The sequence below is a fragment of the Salarias fasciatus genome, chromosome 15, assembly GCF_902148845.1.
Source record: "Salarias fasciatus chromosome 15, fSalaFa1.1, whole genome shotgun sequence".
NCBI lineage: Eukaryota > Metazoa > Chordata > Actinopteri > Blenniiformes > Blenniidae > Salarias > Salarias fasciatus.
In genome coordinates this window covers 10,486,816-10,502,941 of record NC_043759.1, presented here as the reverse complement: position 1 = coordinate 10,502,941, position 16,126 = coordinate 10,486,816, and the positions used below count along the sequence as shown (strand labels likewise).

General features: G+C 44.5%; 2 protein-coding genes across 6 annotated transcripts in view; one reads left to right on the top strand and one right to left on the bottom strand.

The window, feature by feature from the left end:
* Positions 1–16,126, bottom strand: part of cmtr1 (cap methyltransferase 1) — a 506,633-nt gene that overhangs the window by 430,606 nt on the left and 59,901 nt on the right. The gene's annotated exons all lie outside the window — the stretch shown is intronic.
* nhsl1b (NHS-like 1b) overlaps positions 1–16,126 on the top strand; it is an 85,258-nt gene that overhangs the window by 26,447 nt on the left and 42,685 nt on the right. For 2 of the 5 annotated variants that reach the window (XM_030111082.1, XM_030111078.1), the window contains exon 1: positions 7,042–7,276. The exons of 2 other annotated variants lie outside the window; for them this stretch is intronic. In XM_030111082.1, the coding sequence (XP_029966942.1) occupies positions 7,042–7,276 (235 nt within the window). Of the gene's footprint in view, positions 1–7,041; positions 7,277–13,317; positions 13,543–16,126 lie in introns of those variants that run through there. One more of the 5 variants, XM_030111081.1, reaches the window with a different exon arrangement.

Sequence of the window (16,126 nt, the reverse complement as noted above, 5' to 3'; positions counted from 1 at the left end):
GTCATCTTCATTTAGCAAACACTTTCATCCACTGCTTGCCTTCCAAGCACGTCATTCTCACGGACATAGTTCTGGGAATCTCGTGACCATCGCGGGGGGAATTAAATCCTGTGGCCGCCGTCGGATTCTCTCACCGCTCCACCGCCAAGCTCACAGAATCTCATGAAACCCCCACATTAATGTCTTTATATACCACATAATTTCATGAGCTCCCAGGGTGATCGCCATAGGTCTTGGCAGACAGTGGGTATGTGAATTGAGTTTTACAGTAAAATCTAGAAACACGAGTCGAGCCCGCATTTATGTCTCTGATGGTTAGTGAAGGTGGTTGTGAGCGTTCCATACGGGAGTAATTTTATGTGAATATTGGCAGTTTTATTGGCTGTCTTAACCTTTACATTATTGTTGTGTTTTGGTCCTTTTTTCCCTTTTATGGCCTTGGTGCAGTCCAAAAGCCTGGAGCACACAGACCTGTAGGGTTTCTGACTTATTCTTATAAATGTGATGTGATGTGAATACTTTAAAACAGCATTGGTTCTTGTAAATTTAAAAAAAAATGCAGTTATTGAAGCGATTCGTTGAAACGTCTTTGGAGAACCAAGCCCACTTCTTTTTGCAGATTTAGTCCAGTTCGAATCTTTCTTTCTATTCATGTAAACACACACAGACAGCCTTCACCATCACTACATCACTTATAGATATTAGAACAGTATGGTTGGGTCTGTATTGCTCTTCTGCAGAATACGTTTGGGATCTTTGTAACTCACCAGCCGCGCTGTATAATGCCACGTTGACGCTGGCATGATTCCTTCGTGTGCGAGCGTGAACTGTAAAACTTGAACATTCTTCTGTCCTGACTGGTGCTTCCCCTCAAACAGCTGGTGTCAAAGCGCCGTCACATTTCAGGTTTGGAAGGAAAAAAAACAAACGCGCCGACTCGGCTTGAGAGCAGGTCGAACCACATGGCAGAATTACACAAACTGTGAGTAGTGTAACAATGACAAACACGCTGTTCATGAGGAAAGTGAAGAACGCCTGTTGTACAGATTTGAGTTGAAACTGAATTGTTAATCATGGCAACAAGCAATTTTCTCTGGAGAAAAATTGTCTTTATGCGTGCTCATAAAGTGCATGTTTGCATAGTGATAGGCAAATAGAACAGGTTTACTCAGGGTAATGTGTGTTTACTTTGTTTCATGCCACGTATCATATGTCACAGTGTCTTTTAGAAAAAAAGAACTTTAAAAGAGCCACTCATTAATGTGCGCAGTATTGGATCAAAGTGAACACTGCATTCATCTTATCTTAACTGTATATCTTCACACTTTTGGTTGCAAATGTTCACACATCACCCACAGGCCTTTCCTCCTCTTTTCAAATTCACCATCTGCAGATGATTTTGCAAATACCGTGCATATGCGCGAACAGCGCGATGCATATGCAAACCACATCTGGGCCCAGGTCTGCCGGGCCCGCCGCTCCACTCAGGCATGACTGATCAGGAATGCACAAAGTCGACCGCACCCTTTCTCCCGTTCAACCACTGGACACAGGCCTGCTGGGTGTGTGTGCGTGTGTGTGTGTTTGAGTGTGTGAATGCCCTACTCGGATTACCCACGTTCATTTGTCTTGTAAGCTATAGTACCACTCCTTTCTCAAACTTTTATTCTTTCCGTGCCGTGGTGTCACGTCATCGCGTCCTTTTGTGCCTCTTTTTCTTCAACTCAGAGCATATTTGATGAAGAGAAAAAAAAAAAAAAACAACCCAGAAATGAGGCCTCACCTCGTAAATCCAGTCTCATGGTCGTCCCACCTACACACTGTGTGCAGATCATATTTTTTGGGTCCATCCTGGCTGAATGACACGTGCAGCATATGCGCACAGCCAAACTCCGCTTCCTTGTTCTTTGTCTTGATGGCGATGTGTTTGTCTACCAATTAGGTGTGTGTGTGTGAGTGTGTGTGTGGGAATGAAACACAGTGTCGTATTGTGTGCAGTGAGACTTTTAAGGTGCACTCAGTGCAAATGATAAAATCATGCGCCTGCTTCAGGGTTAGAGGTCAAAGGTCATACCTGCTTGATGTTTTTCTTTGTCTCAGCAGTTAATCCACACATGACTCTTAGATACACACATACACACACATTTTTAAGGGCATACGCACAGGGAGGGGTCCCTTGTCCTTGCTAAGCTGGCAGCATTTAGCCATGAATAATAGAATTAAGTAAAAGCTCGAAACTCTACACACACACACACACACATACACTCCGAGTGCATTCAGCTGGAATAATAAATGTTGGAATAATGGAACACGTGGCTGCTGGAATGAGGGATTTGTCTCCTTCCCAAGATGAACTGACAAAAGTTAACTCCGGGGGTTCGGTCCAGCTCAATCACTAACAACTCTACAAGATCCTCTGTTCCTGTGTGTGTATGTGCGCGCTTGTGTGTGTGTGTGTGTGTGTGTGTGTGTGTGTCCTCGAGGAGGCTACTCCACAGAGGCCAGATATAGGCCTTGAGTGTTTGAAATAGCTTCGTTATCCCTGACTGAAGATTGCTATCTTTGCGCGCACACCCATAAACACACAAACACACTTCGCTGGCCCGAGGGACGGCGCTGTTGTTCGCCGACTGTGTTTAGATAGTACGGCTATACGTGTGTGCACAAATGAAAACACACACACAAGCGCGCACACACATTTTCTGGCCCATTTAACTTTTCATTGGAATGAGGGCTTTTCTTTCAAACCAGAGAAGACGGTCCGACGGTGCCCCCTTGTGGATGGAAGTAGTCATTACACTGTCATTAACTACCTATTTACTCATTACTAACCACAGTCAGATTTTCTATAAACTTACACATTTTTGTAAGAATTTGGCACTGACTGTATTGTGAAATGTGATAAACAAACAAAAAAAAAGGCAAAAAAAAAAGATTTTCTGAATTTATTTTGCTCTTTCAACAGATTCTTATTAGTTTCCAGGTTATAAAAAAAACAAAAACATGTCACAGACTCTTTACTCCAAATATAGATCAGACTGATTGTGGATCCTTTTGACTGAAACAGCTAACAATAATGATTAAGGTCAGCCTCACTGCGTCCGTCCAGCCTCCCATCATTCTTAGTGGCAGTTTAAGTGCTTCGTGTCGGCCTGTGAGGTTAGTCGATGGACTCCAGTGACCTCTCTGGCTCAGATGGCCGACTGACTGACTTGTTCTCCAGACGCATTTTGTGCACCACCCAAATATATTTTCACGTGTGATACTAGTGTGTGTCGCGATGAGGCCCTCCTTCCCCCCGTGGAGGAGAATCCAACACCTCCACCAGGAACTGAATATAGAAGGTATACTGTATAACACACATTTACGCGCACAGGCCAGGCATACTTTCCGTTTACTCGCGTTACTTCCGTGTTGCTTATTATCAACCAGAATCTTTCAGATGAGTTGAACGCTGAATGCACGTCCCTAGCAGTCAGTCCCAGTCCCGTGCCTCTGGCCCAGTCAATGCAGGATGGTGCAGCGTAATAAAAGCTTTCCTCTGTGGTTTAGCTGTCCTATATTCAGCTGTCTGTGTGAGAGTTCACTCGCACTGCCAAACTGTACTTACTGGGTTTCAAATTTAAATGTATTTACTATCTGATTCATATATTTCATCTGTAATTTTTTTTTGTTTTTGTTTGCAGGATATGTAATTTAGAGAGATGAAATTAGAAGTCTGTTGTGCTATCTTGAATTCGATTAAATTAAAAAGGCTGTCATTTTTCCATATTTTGATGCTTGTACTTGTTTTAATTGTTCCCATTTCTTTCTAAGAAACTACTCTGCTGTATATCTACCTGTCACTTAAATGCTGTGTTTCTTTTTGATGCTGGATTGTGGGAATTTGGGTGATCTGGTCACAGCCTCTAATCTTGTGTGATTTCATGTTATTTAGCTGTAATTGCACAGAAGCTTGATTGCACTTCTTCACTGCCGGGTCTAATATTGACTCTGCCATTTATCTGCTTTCTTATCATGTTGGAGAGAGGAATGTCCCAAACTGACTCCGGTGACCTGGATATCCTGTTTAAACAGCCACGTGTGTGTGTGTGTGTGTGTGTGTGTGTGTGTGTGTGTGTGTGTGTGTGTGTGTTTCAGGTCTGCTCCATTTCACTGCTAATCGCTATCGCTCGTCTGTGATGATATAATCGTGTTTACATTCTGCGATGGTGTGACACTCTGAACTTTGGCTTTCTTTCGATACAGCACGCTTCTTCATATCTGTGATTAAATTGATGCAGTTACAGATTAGATAATTGCTTCAACTGCTGCAAATTCAGCTGCTCTGTACCATTAAATAATAAATCAGTGGGAAAATAAACAATCACAATGAGTCTTTGAGATACAGTGGAGTTCAGAATGTGATCCAGTTTATCAAAAAATTAAGTTAACCTGCTTTCATTTGTTTTTTCGGTTAAATGTGGTCATCATTTTGATGTTAAAGTGACTCACTGAGTTAATTTAACAAAACAATCAGCTGTAAATGTACCGCTTTGATCAGAACCTTCACACATGAGAGACAAACTTTATAAATGTTATTGCCTTCCTACAGGAAGAAGACGATCCGAGCTGTATGTATGTTCACTTAGACCACCTCGGATATCCAGTCGAATTATTGATTATTGATCCCTGTGTTCATGAAATAGATATGAGGTGGGGGGATGAACCAGAATGCTGACCTCCCCGTGTTCTCTGAGGGGTCAAGGCACTAAAACAGCTTTAATTCCTGAAAAGCAGAAGCATATTGGCCCTGACTGTACGTTTTAGCTCATCTTTATCTGCTGGGCGCTCGCTCTGCATGCTGCCTGGATTGTAACTTATTCATTTTCCTCAACGTTCTTAACATTTTACTGCACACTTTCTTTCAATCGCTCGTCCCTTTTTTTTCATACTTTATTCATATGTCCAACTGATCCTCTCATGCCTGTGCGGAGCAGTAACGCTCATCAATTATTGAAAGACAGTGGCGTTTGTGTCACCGCTGCAAACAATGGTCGTAAAAAATAGCAAAACACACGCACGAGCGTGTCAGTTTGCGTGCAGGCAGAACAGTTCTCACATTGTGCAAACGGCAAGTGATTAGACGGATGTTTTCCTCTCTTGAGGGCGGACGGAGAATGAGGCTGGGGACCCGACAGTGATGGGGGTTCAGTCTAGATTTACACCACATCACAACCGCAAAACTGGAATCGGCTTTCAGAAGTGTAACGGACAAAAAGACCCGGATCAGGTTCTCTCTGCTCCATATCATTGTACGGGCAAATCAGGCTTCCTTTAATATTCTGTTTAATCCAAGCCTCAACAAGACGAGCGATCGATGGGTGTTGGAGGCGGCCGTGATACGAACAGGCGCCCGGGCGGAGCTGGGTAATTGTTACCCAGTAGTGGTTACATGCTGCTGTGCGGTTACACTTCAGCGCAAAAAACTCCTCCCTAACACACTTGTAGTGGCCCATAAAGACTTTGTCCACCCCCCAGGGCTTACTCCTGCTATTTTTACTATCTCCTACTACATGTTGGGAAACGGTCTGTCGTAAGATTGTACACTCATTGACCATCTTTACTCCTACTCGCCAAAATGTTTGACTTGCTGACTCACTTGTTGCTGAATCAGTACTTAGTTTGCTGCTTTTCCAGTGACTTCTTACACCGCAGGCAGTCTGAGTGTCTGCTGCTGTAACTACGATGACTCTGTTTCAACTCTCAACATGCATGTTTATGCTCAAACACCGAAAACCGAGGAGGCAGGGAAGGAGGGAAGACGAGTGTAAGGAGTGGTTGCCATGCCTGCAAATGTGTGAAGGGGCGGGGCGAAGGCCGGCGATCACAGAAAACCGAAAAAGAGAGGCAGGGAGTAAGGAAGAAGGGACGGGCTGACTCATGTTTCAGCCTGGTTTGTACGCGGGCTGGGTGTAATCCTAACCCGACGCTCGCAGCACAAATAGGCTGGAGTACGGACTGCTGAGGATTCCCCGAACTCTGCTCTTGGAGACGTCTCAAGAGTGTGCGACTCCAGGGTTTGACTGTGTGTGTGTGTGTGTGTGTGTGTGTGTATGTGTGTGCGCAGCAGGTGTGGATCTTTTTCCACTCGGTCTTGCCTTATCACCTGTGCCGATCAGCTGATTAGGGCTCCAGACGACGGTTCACACCTGGATGACTTACTGACCCCATCCAACGACTTTGTGTGTCGTTTCTGCGACGGCGGAGCGGGTAATGTCAAAAGAGGAAGAGGAAGAAAAAGGTGTTGGACATAATGACATGGATGCACCGACTTTCCTCTCCACGCTCTCCAGAGAGGATCTCCTTTAGGCGGCGGGATTTCACCAGGGAGTAAACTTGGACGGAGCGGGAATGGATCCAGACACGCTGAAACCTCTTCACCTCCTGCTCTTCTCTGGCGCTCAGACAGTGGACGTCAGCTGGTGTGTGCTAACAAATGGAAATAGCAGCACCCCAGGGTGCGCATGGTTGTAAACTAAAGCTGCAAGACTTGAAAAGGTATCCACACCTTTTCGCGCTCTGCTGAAGGATCCTCCAGCCAGTAGTGACCGTGAATATCCGAGTGTGTGCCGCAGAGGGGAAGTGATTTTCCTGGTTGCTGAACGGCCTAATTATCCCGTTGGGTTTGGGACGCACGCCTGGAGTATTACAGCGCCGAGGAGAAGAGATGATTTGAGTCTGGCTTTTGGCTCGTGAAGCAGATGGACTGGAGACGGTTTGAAGTTAAAGTCGTCTGGGTCCAATTCATGATGTGTGTGAGCACATGGAGGAGAAACCGAGTCCTGACTCCTGGAACTCATTTCATGAATGTGAATGTTCTAAAGCCTTTTAGCTGCAGATGCTGTCATCAGGAATGCTTGAAAATGTATGACCTGGACTTTAAGTAAATTGCTTTAGACATCAAGGTTGCAATTTACACCAAATGCTCATTCTTTACTGGGATTTTTTATTTTTTTTTTTTTAATTTGGCATCCTTCCACTTTGGAATCGTTGGTTAAAATGAAAAGGGAGAGAAGAGCTGCCTCGTTCAGGAAGGAGAAACCGGCGGGCTTGTCCCGGGCTCTCAGCTGGCTCAGCGTGTCCACCCTCTCCCGCCAGAGCAGACGCATCTTTCACAGCCAGAATGAACTCCACGTCGTTCACGGCCGCCACGCGCACTCGCACGGTCAGCCTCACGCCGCGGACAGGCAGGAGGATGACGACGACTGGGTGTACCAGCCTCGGCACAGACGAGGTGAGAGTGGACCAAGCGGAGGGTGTACCAAGCTGAAAGTTGTGTTGGATCTTGAATTACGAGCCAATCCAAAACATCTTTACAAGCACAATAAGTGTCTCAAAGTCTCCTTTGTTTTTTTCTTTATTGCCCTTCATTCTGCATTTTTCACGATCCTCGCGCTTTCTTGTTCTTGAGGGGAGAGATTGAGAGCTGTGTGTGTGTGTGTGGTCAGTGGCACTAATAAGTGGTCAAAGGGCATTTTGTGTGCGCGACAGAAAAACAAGGAGGCGTCAGATCCGACGAAGGTGATGTCACAAGTGTATTGGTGTCGCGGGCTGGCACCAATGGGAGAGCTGGACAGTGTGTGTGTGTGTGTGTGAGAGAAAAAAATCAGAAAACTGCCCAATAGCATCACTTTCTTGATTTCTATTCAAACAGCTTCTCCGAGGTAAGGCCGTCTATAATTCTTCAGACATTACGAGATAAGATTCATCATTTATTGATCAGCTCATTAGTTGTGTGCCCGGATGCATTCATGTGTGTGTACTTTAAGGACAATGGCTGTAACTGGAGACCAAGGGTTACCTCAGAGTGGAAGAAGACACCAACGCTCCGACTGACTACTTCCACTTCTATATAATCGACACTCACACTAAGTGTTTTGTGGTAAAAATGACTGACGATATTCAAAACATGTAGGTGGGGCAGCAGTTACATTTAAACGATGTAATCTGGATGCCTGGATGGTGCTAAAGTTATTTCAGTCATCGGTTTAGCTCTTGGCGTATGCATGCTTACGTTTGTTTGTGTCTTTCCATTTTCTCGGTCTTGGCTTTTTGACTGCTGAAAACAGCGACTCTACTCCACCAAGTGGTTTGACAACATGTCAGTAATGTAACAGATTTATTGTGCGACCTTGTCCTAACTTGTTGCCTGCGGTGGGGAAGTAATTTACTCTAATCTATTCTCCCGAGTACAGCAATGCTGCGGCAACAACAGCGTTGAAATACCAGGAAGACGCAAACCTCCAAAGTGAACTGCTGACTTAATTTCTGCCACATTTTCCGTCCTCGTTTCACTGATGGTGTAGATAATGTAAAAACACGCTACTGGAGATGCTTAAGTTGTGTCGGTAAAGTGTGACTTGTTGTTGTCATTTGGTGTGTATCTCAATCCTTTCTTGTCTCTCTGTCACCTCTGAACCTGCCTATTCCTAAAACAGCCCAGAGATGCACATCGCTCGAATGGTTCAAAGTCCTCACATACTTCTCAATGTCAAAGGGTACGAGCTGCAGGCAAGCAGCGTTAAAAAGATCCCCCGTTCACCATCTTGAAGTTCTACCATCTCCTGCTGAGCACCAACTGAGCACATTTCTGATTATCTTCGACGCGTAGTTCAGATAAGGTGACAACATATTGGTCTGTAGTGTTTTAAAACGTCAATAGCTGACTGTGCGCGTCTCGTTTTCTTTCTATCTGCACTAGATCTTTATTGAAATGTGATCTTGTTTGATCTGTTTGGTGAAAATATCACCCTACCTTCATTGCAGACAGTCCATCCCACCCAGGATCTGATATTCAGGAGGTTGTTGGGCTGATAGTTTTCCGATGAACTAATCTCAAACCATATTGGTCATTGTTGACTTGAAGTCTTTCTTTTGCTTTTTTAAATTTGTAAAGATTTAAGAGTATTTCTTTATTTTGATATCTTCTCACCACTTAACTAATCTAATTCATTAAACTAGTTTAAATAAGACAAGCAAGATGTAAGTTGAGCTGCTGACAATACAGTTCTTTGTTTTTCATTGAAAGTCCACTTGGTTTCGTATTACACGCTCTTATTTCTGTCTTTTTTTCTCTGTTATTCAGTCTGTGTCTTTTTATAGTTAATTTGAGTGTCATAGACGGGTCAATATGAAAGCGTGCACACATATACATACTGTCTTGACGCACCACACAGGAAATGTCTCGTAGGTTTGAACCTGAAGTATTTATAACATCTGGATCCTGCTCCCACATGCCTGCCAGGGCCCATTACAAGGCACATGGACAGCCACGCACCATGCCTGTGCGTAAATATAGCCCTAAAATAAGTGCCTGGGATCCAGAACCTGCAATTTTGACGCAGCCTCCAGCTCCATTAGTGGCGTTTGCTCCGGTTGCTACGGTAACTGGCATGTGTTGTGACAGTTTCCCGGTGTGGTTTGGTTTGACCTTCCTTTTGGGACATTTCACAGCCAATCAAGTGTAAAAAGGCCACGTGGCACGCAGGCTGCTAATGAATACACAGTGAAGGCCAGGTGAACAGTAATTACACGACGGCAGTGTTTGTGGTCGAGGAAAAACGGAACAGAAAAACACAAATGAAATTATTTCTTTTGCTTTTTTTCAGTTTTGTTTTATAGAACCAATTGCAATATCTCACAACAACAAATAGGTGGATAAAATATATAAACCAATAGCAGCTCAACTTCAACAGTCTCTACATGGACGTAATACCTCATGTTGGAAGGCCACATCGAAAAATGCTGAAGCTTTTCTAAAGACACCGTCTCTGGTCAGTGTAGGCTCCAGGAATCCGGGCTTTAGTTGTTTACTCCTCCTTATATGCTGCTTAGGTTATTTGCTGTAAATGAAGTCGCTGTATAAAGTGCGCTTGATTGATTCTGCTTGTTGATGTTTGCTTTTGGCAACTGTGGAAGTGCCATGTTAACATGAAAGTTGGAAGATTGGAAGATTAGTGTGGAGTAGATTTCTTTTTTGTATCTACAGTAGGTCGCCGTGGTTAATTTTTACGATTCCAACATTTAGGTCAACTGCAAATTGACCTAAATATCAACCATTCCCTGGCACATGAGTGTTCTGGCAGCCAGAAGCAGAAGTGGGCCTTACAGTGAGGCGGTGTTTTTGAATCTGGGCTCGATGTAAGGCTCTTTTAGGGCATGTCCGTCTGTGAGATGCTTAGTGAAATTTGAGAGGATTCAGATGAGACCCAACTCTTGCATAACAGCCTTTTTTTTTCGTGGACACACACACACACACACACACACACACACACACACACACACACACACACACACACACACACTTATTGTGCTGTCTGTGCGTAAATCCAGATTAGCAGATGATAATTTGCTGGACGGGGGGAGATGGGATGTATAAACCAGCAAGCCCTCATTAAAAGACAGACATGGAAATCTGGTGGTGTGGCCCACAGCCTCCAGCGCACACACACGCACACACACACACACCGACTGTACTCAGAAACTTACATACAGTCGTCATTAATCTCAAACTATGTACATATGGAAAGTAATAACCTTTTTTTTCTTTCTTTTTTCTCCATGTGCTGATCATAATTTGCTGAATCCCAGGTAAGTCATGTTTTTTTTTTCTCCTCTCTGACCTGCTTGATCTCCTTTTTTATGTCTCTAATAGCTCATCCCAGATCAGATCTGCTTTTTCTGAAAAGCCCTGCCAAGCCGGCCACATGCCGCCATTTAGTTTTTCAGACAATTTTAAATCCGTTCACATCTTACTTACAAATATAAAACAAATCCCTGACCAGCAATGCACACGCATTGCACCATATATTAGCTTTGTATTGCTGCTTATAACCCGTGAATGAGGCGAAGTCATTTAAGATAAAGATTTTTTTTTTTTGTCATTTTTGCAAAAAAGATTGATGCATGTGGTGTGAGGCTATATTTCTCTGTAAACATCTTCTTGTTTATGTGACTGCTGGTCCGACAGAAGCTGTATTTTTGCCAAAGCAAGCTTAGTTTTTATCTGCCGGCTCTGCTTTAGTCTTATCTTGAACTGGCACGAGGAACGGGCCACACAATAACATGCAGCTGCGACGTGACAGAAGATCTGCGGTGTGCTGAGGTCGCTTTTCTGTGACTTAGCGTTTGGATGAGAGCAGCGATAGTGTCTCATCCCAAGACGGACCGTATTTTACGGCATGACAGCAGTGATCAGCTGCTAAATGTTAAGTTTTTGGAGCCTGTATTCTCAACAAAGTTATGTGGTAGCTTGTTTTGCGTGTTCATTTTTGTGATGAGCCACATTTCCTTCTCACGTCTTGCCTTTTATTCCTACTATGTAATTACGTTAATGTTGTGTTTTTGTGTGGCAGGCTCACAGTCGAAACAGTAAAGCAATGAAACTGGCTTTTTTTGCGTTTTATTTCCTGTTAGAGGGTTCAGACGCTCACATGATCTTGAAATTCAACTAAGATGGGACCACAAAGCAGTTAACTAAATAATGTTTATACAGTAAAAAAAAAAAAAAAAAAAAATCCTGAGATGGCTGCGTTATAAAAGCAAAGGAATTCTGCCTTTCTGCTTTTACTATCCTGAGCTTTTTGTGAGAGCAGTGATTAGATGGACCCTTAAACGTTGCCTCCAAGCTAAGGTTTTAAGAGAAGAGGTTAAAGTTAAGTCCACTTTGGGCAAGGCAGCGTCCAATTAAGGTGAAGGTTTGATGAAGTGAGAGTTTATTGTCTGGTTCGGTGGCTCTGTGGAAACATTTCTGTGTGCTTTTAACTGCAGATTTTAATTTGATTTTCCCCAGGATTGTGTGTTTGTGGTTTTCTCCGCTCAGCCGCTGGTAGCGACAGTCACACCGATCAGTCGGTAATTGGCGACATCTGGTAGAAACGGATGTGTTACAGTGGGATTAACACGTAAATAACACACATATCTGTTACACTGCATGTAAGTTACTGATGGAAAAACAGCAGTTGAGGAGATAAGCTATCAGATTGCTTTTGCTGTGTTTAACATCACACGCCAGCTGTCAGTTCAGGTGTGTTCTCAACGTGATTGAAAGTGATCTGCTGCTCAAATTAATTAGCACGTCGGTGTGTTTGATGAGGAATGAGCGACGCACGCCGACGAATGTGAGAAATGTAGCTGACCCTGATAGCGATCCTGCATGACAACTTGTGTCGCAGGCTTCCAATGTTCCTCTGTTTGCAACCCGCAAAGCTTTATTGCTCTGTTAACGACTGGAACCCACAGCATTCTTACCCCGCTGGAGAAAAAAAGCCTTCTCAGACTCTCATCGGCAATATAGCTGAGCATGAAACTATTTAGACTGAATAAATCCAAGACGGTATTTCTGAAAATAAGAAGAGAAAAGTTTTATTGGTCACATACACAACAAAGAATGTACAGCAAAATGTTGTCTGTTTTTTTTTTCCTGTGCTTCTGGTTTATAAAATTGTGTGGCTTACATATTCTATTTATTTTTGTTTTCTGTGACTCCCATATGTTTTGTTCTTGCTGGTTAGTGGTGCAGGGAACATCTTGGACTCCATTTTCTCGGTTGCTGTTTGAAGTTGAGTACAGAAGCAGGAGCCTAACGTCCAGAGACCGACGGCGTTTTGTCTCGTTCTCGTTAATCTGCTGCACGTTGCTCCGTGTTTCCGCCCCCTCGTCCACGCACCGATGCAGGTAATTTTGTTTAGAAAAAGCCGGCACGGAAGGTCTGCGATACGCCGAGCTTGTAGCAGCATCTGATAACAAGCAGTTGAATCGTGGGGATTAAAGCGATTACATTTGATCACTGCACAAAGGCTCGGCCTCAAGCCGGGGGCCCCCCGTCTCGCTCCGAACTGCTGACTGCCCAGATTCTGCACGAGCACTACCCTCTACAAGGCTGACCGTCTGGGCGTGCCCGTGGAGTTCTGTTTTTTCCACCTGCTCTTTGACCTCCCGGGTCCGTGTTCAGGTCGCGTGTTGACCTGACATGCTCACATGCGTGTTAAGTGTTTACTTTTTGGAGCCGTACTCTGGAGGCCCGCTCAGAGGGATTGTGGGTGACGGCAGATTTAAGAGTTTTAGATTGAGGCTGAGCCTCTGGCTGTCTGTTAAACAGTGATGGTGCGGAGAGGGTGGGGGTTTCGGCGTGGTCGAGAGAGGCATTCAGTGATATAAGGAGAGAGAGAGAGAGGAAGCAGAGTGAGGGGAAGGGGGGGGGGGTGCAGAGCAGTTTCCTGCGGTGTGGAAGTTGGCTTGCTGCCACTCAAAGTGTGTGTGCGAGCCGGGGAAAGAAAGGGAGGGCGATGGAGAGGGGAGCGTATGTGTCAGGGTCTGTGGGTCAGTGTGTGAACGGTCTGGCTGAGCGGCGCGGGAGAACCGGGAGCCGGGAAGAGAGGAGGAGGAGGATGGCGAGAAGGATGATTATTAGGAAGTAGCGAGGAAGACGAAAGAAGAAAGAGAAAACAGCAGTCGGTCCGGTGTGGGAAATCAAATGGAGAGCCATGTTCTGTCTGAAAGGTACGGCAGTGCGAGTGTGCTTGCTTTGCTCCGGTGTGAGTGCGGACTTTCCCCCAGACTTTGAGAGACAAAGGAAAGTTCAACTCCATCTCTCTCCTCAGAGTGGAAAGTAACTGAGCCACAGCTTCCTCCACTGAAATGCTTTTCTTTTGTTAGCGATCCTGTCCTCATGTCTCAGTTTTATCCTATTTTTCATGCATGTTCTGATTTGAGTAGCACCTATATGTTTCCCCCTTTATTACTGCTTTTTGATATCATTGTTCCACTTATCCCCTCTCCTCCTGCTATGAGTCCGTCTTACTTTCTGTAACTTGTGAGTCAGTTTTTGCGGCAGTGGGGGCTTTGTGAAGATGAGGGATGCATGTATGCCAGCGTTGTCCTCACAGTAACAGCTGGCGGAGCAGCAGCCTGTGTGCTGCTGGCTTTCTTGCAGAGGGAGGCCATGTGTCGGCGATTACTTGACTGACCAGTTCAAATGAGATAAGGGGGAAACCAGTCCCTCTTTTTACTGGCAGTCTCGTTGTTACATTTTTGAAAGGTCTCATTCTGCTCAGAGCCGAGAAACTTTAATCTCCTCGCTCAGTACCGGACTGCTTCACAAAGCTACTCAGACATTTAGACTTACTGTCAGAACCATGTTTAAGAACAAATTGATAATCCACTCATTGAGGTTTTTTTTTTTTTGTTCTTTTTAGATGAAAAGTTAATGATTTGTCAGAGAATAAAATATGATTTTTCTGAAGATCAGGATTTGCAAGCAATATTTTCTGATAAGTTTTCAAGCGAGCTTCAAAATAAAGAGTGAGTCTGTGTAATAGCATCAAAAGCCGAGTAACGGAAAGCGAGCGTCTCTCTGTTCACTGTGAGCCTCTGAGAAGTCCAGCGCCAAGCATCCAGTCAGCGATGATTTGATAAGTTGTGCCATCTGCTGTTGTTGGTCCAGTTTCTATCGTCAAGTCTGAAGTCTTCGCAACATCTGCCTGAAAAAGTTGAAGCATTTCATACGAAAGTATTCACTTCAGTAGAATCACAGATACTTGTAAAAGACCAAAAGTAGAAAAAAAGTTGTTCATTTAGTTTTGTAAAATACAGAAAGTGCTGGCTATGGCAGAACAAAAGTAACAGATTCTTTCTTGTCACTGTAATGATGGGAGGTATCGGCTCATGTCCAAACATTGGCCAGTTGGTAGATTCTACAAATAACTTTGGAAAAAAGCAGTGATAATGTGGAGAGTGTGTGATTTGTTGTAGTATGTAGACATACCGTTTCATTGTACTGTGAACAATCTGTAAAATCCACAGCTTGAAAGGATCAATGTAATGAACCAAACAGCTGTTCTTTAAGGTTCAGTCATTTTCAGATTCAGTTTTAGAGAGCAGTTGAATCTGCTGTCATCCCAGAAACTCAGGCAATGAACCGTCTTGTGAAACCAGTGTTTTCTCTTTCCTGTAGACTTTTTTGGGGGGGTAATGAGACCATTTAAAGCAAAGAGATCAACTATTTGTGGCAAATGTCCAGTTCATTTGCTGAATGCAGTAATCCCTGTTGTCAGTGAGAGAGTCGGTGCAATGTGACTCTTAACAGACTTGGAAAATGGAGAGAAACAGATGTTGTGGGAGTTGAGCTGGGAGGAGGAATTCAGTTTTGTTCGATGAAGTAATTCGCTTTTTCGCAAGACAAGACGGCCAAATCTGTCTTTTCTCCGTTCGGCTATCTGTGCTTCGCACTGCTCGATGTGCACGTTCTTTAACGTCTAAAAGTTTTCACGCGCTCGTCAGATCATTGTCCCTCTGTGACGAACAGCTGCAGTTTTCAACACCGGCCCCACTTTGTGTTTCCAGCTTCAGGAGCCTTGTCGAACTGACCCAAATACTCAGTAATACATTAAAAACTGTGATCTGACCAGTAGATTGCTCTGCATCAGCTGCCAGTGAGTGAACGTCTACTTACGTTATGATTTAAACAACAAACCCCCCTCAGTTGCGGCTGCCAACTGCGGGGCAGATGTGACACATTTCAGTCCATGTTCCTCCACATCCAGCTGTGTCCAGAGTGAATTCTCATCTGTCCTGACCACCGCGGCCGCCCCCCTCCTCCCCCGGTCGAAGCCTTGCATTTTCATCCGAGCCATTTTTCAAGGCTAGAATTAGGCTCTCCGTGTTGCTGCGGCTTCTGGCTTCTTACATAAGTTATTTCTGCACTTGAGCCTCAGTCCTGTGCAGCCAGCGGGATGAGGCGTGAGTGGGGGATTAGCTGGAGTCGGAGTTGTCGTTCTCACTCAGATTGGAGGTTTCCTGCAGTGTGAGGGTGGGGGGGGAAAAGAAATTCGGCATTGGTTTAAGCCTCGTCAAGCAAAAACACTGCAGAGAGTTCATCCGACCTCCTGGTTCTGGGGTCAGCTGAGGGCGGCTCAGGCCGTGTCAGATCAGGAAGAACATATCTGTGGCTGGGTGGACGTCAGCCGAGTGTTTTCTGGTTTGTTTTCAGCTTCTAATTACGGTTGTTTGTGCATTATAGAGGCCTCATAGGTTTTGATAGTTGAAATTGTTGTGGGTAGCAGTAGAGGGCCAGATGAAACCCGCT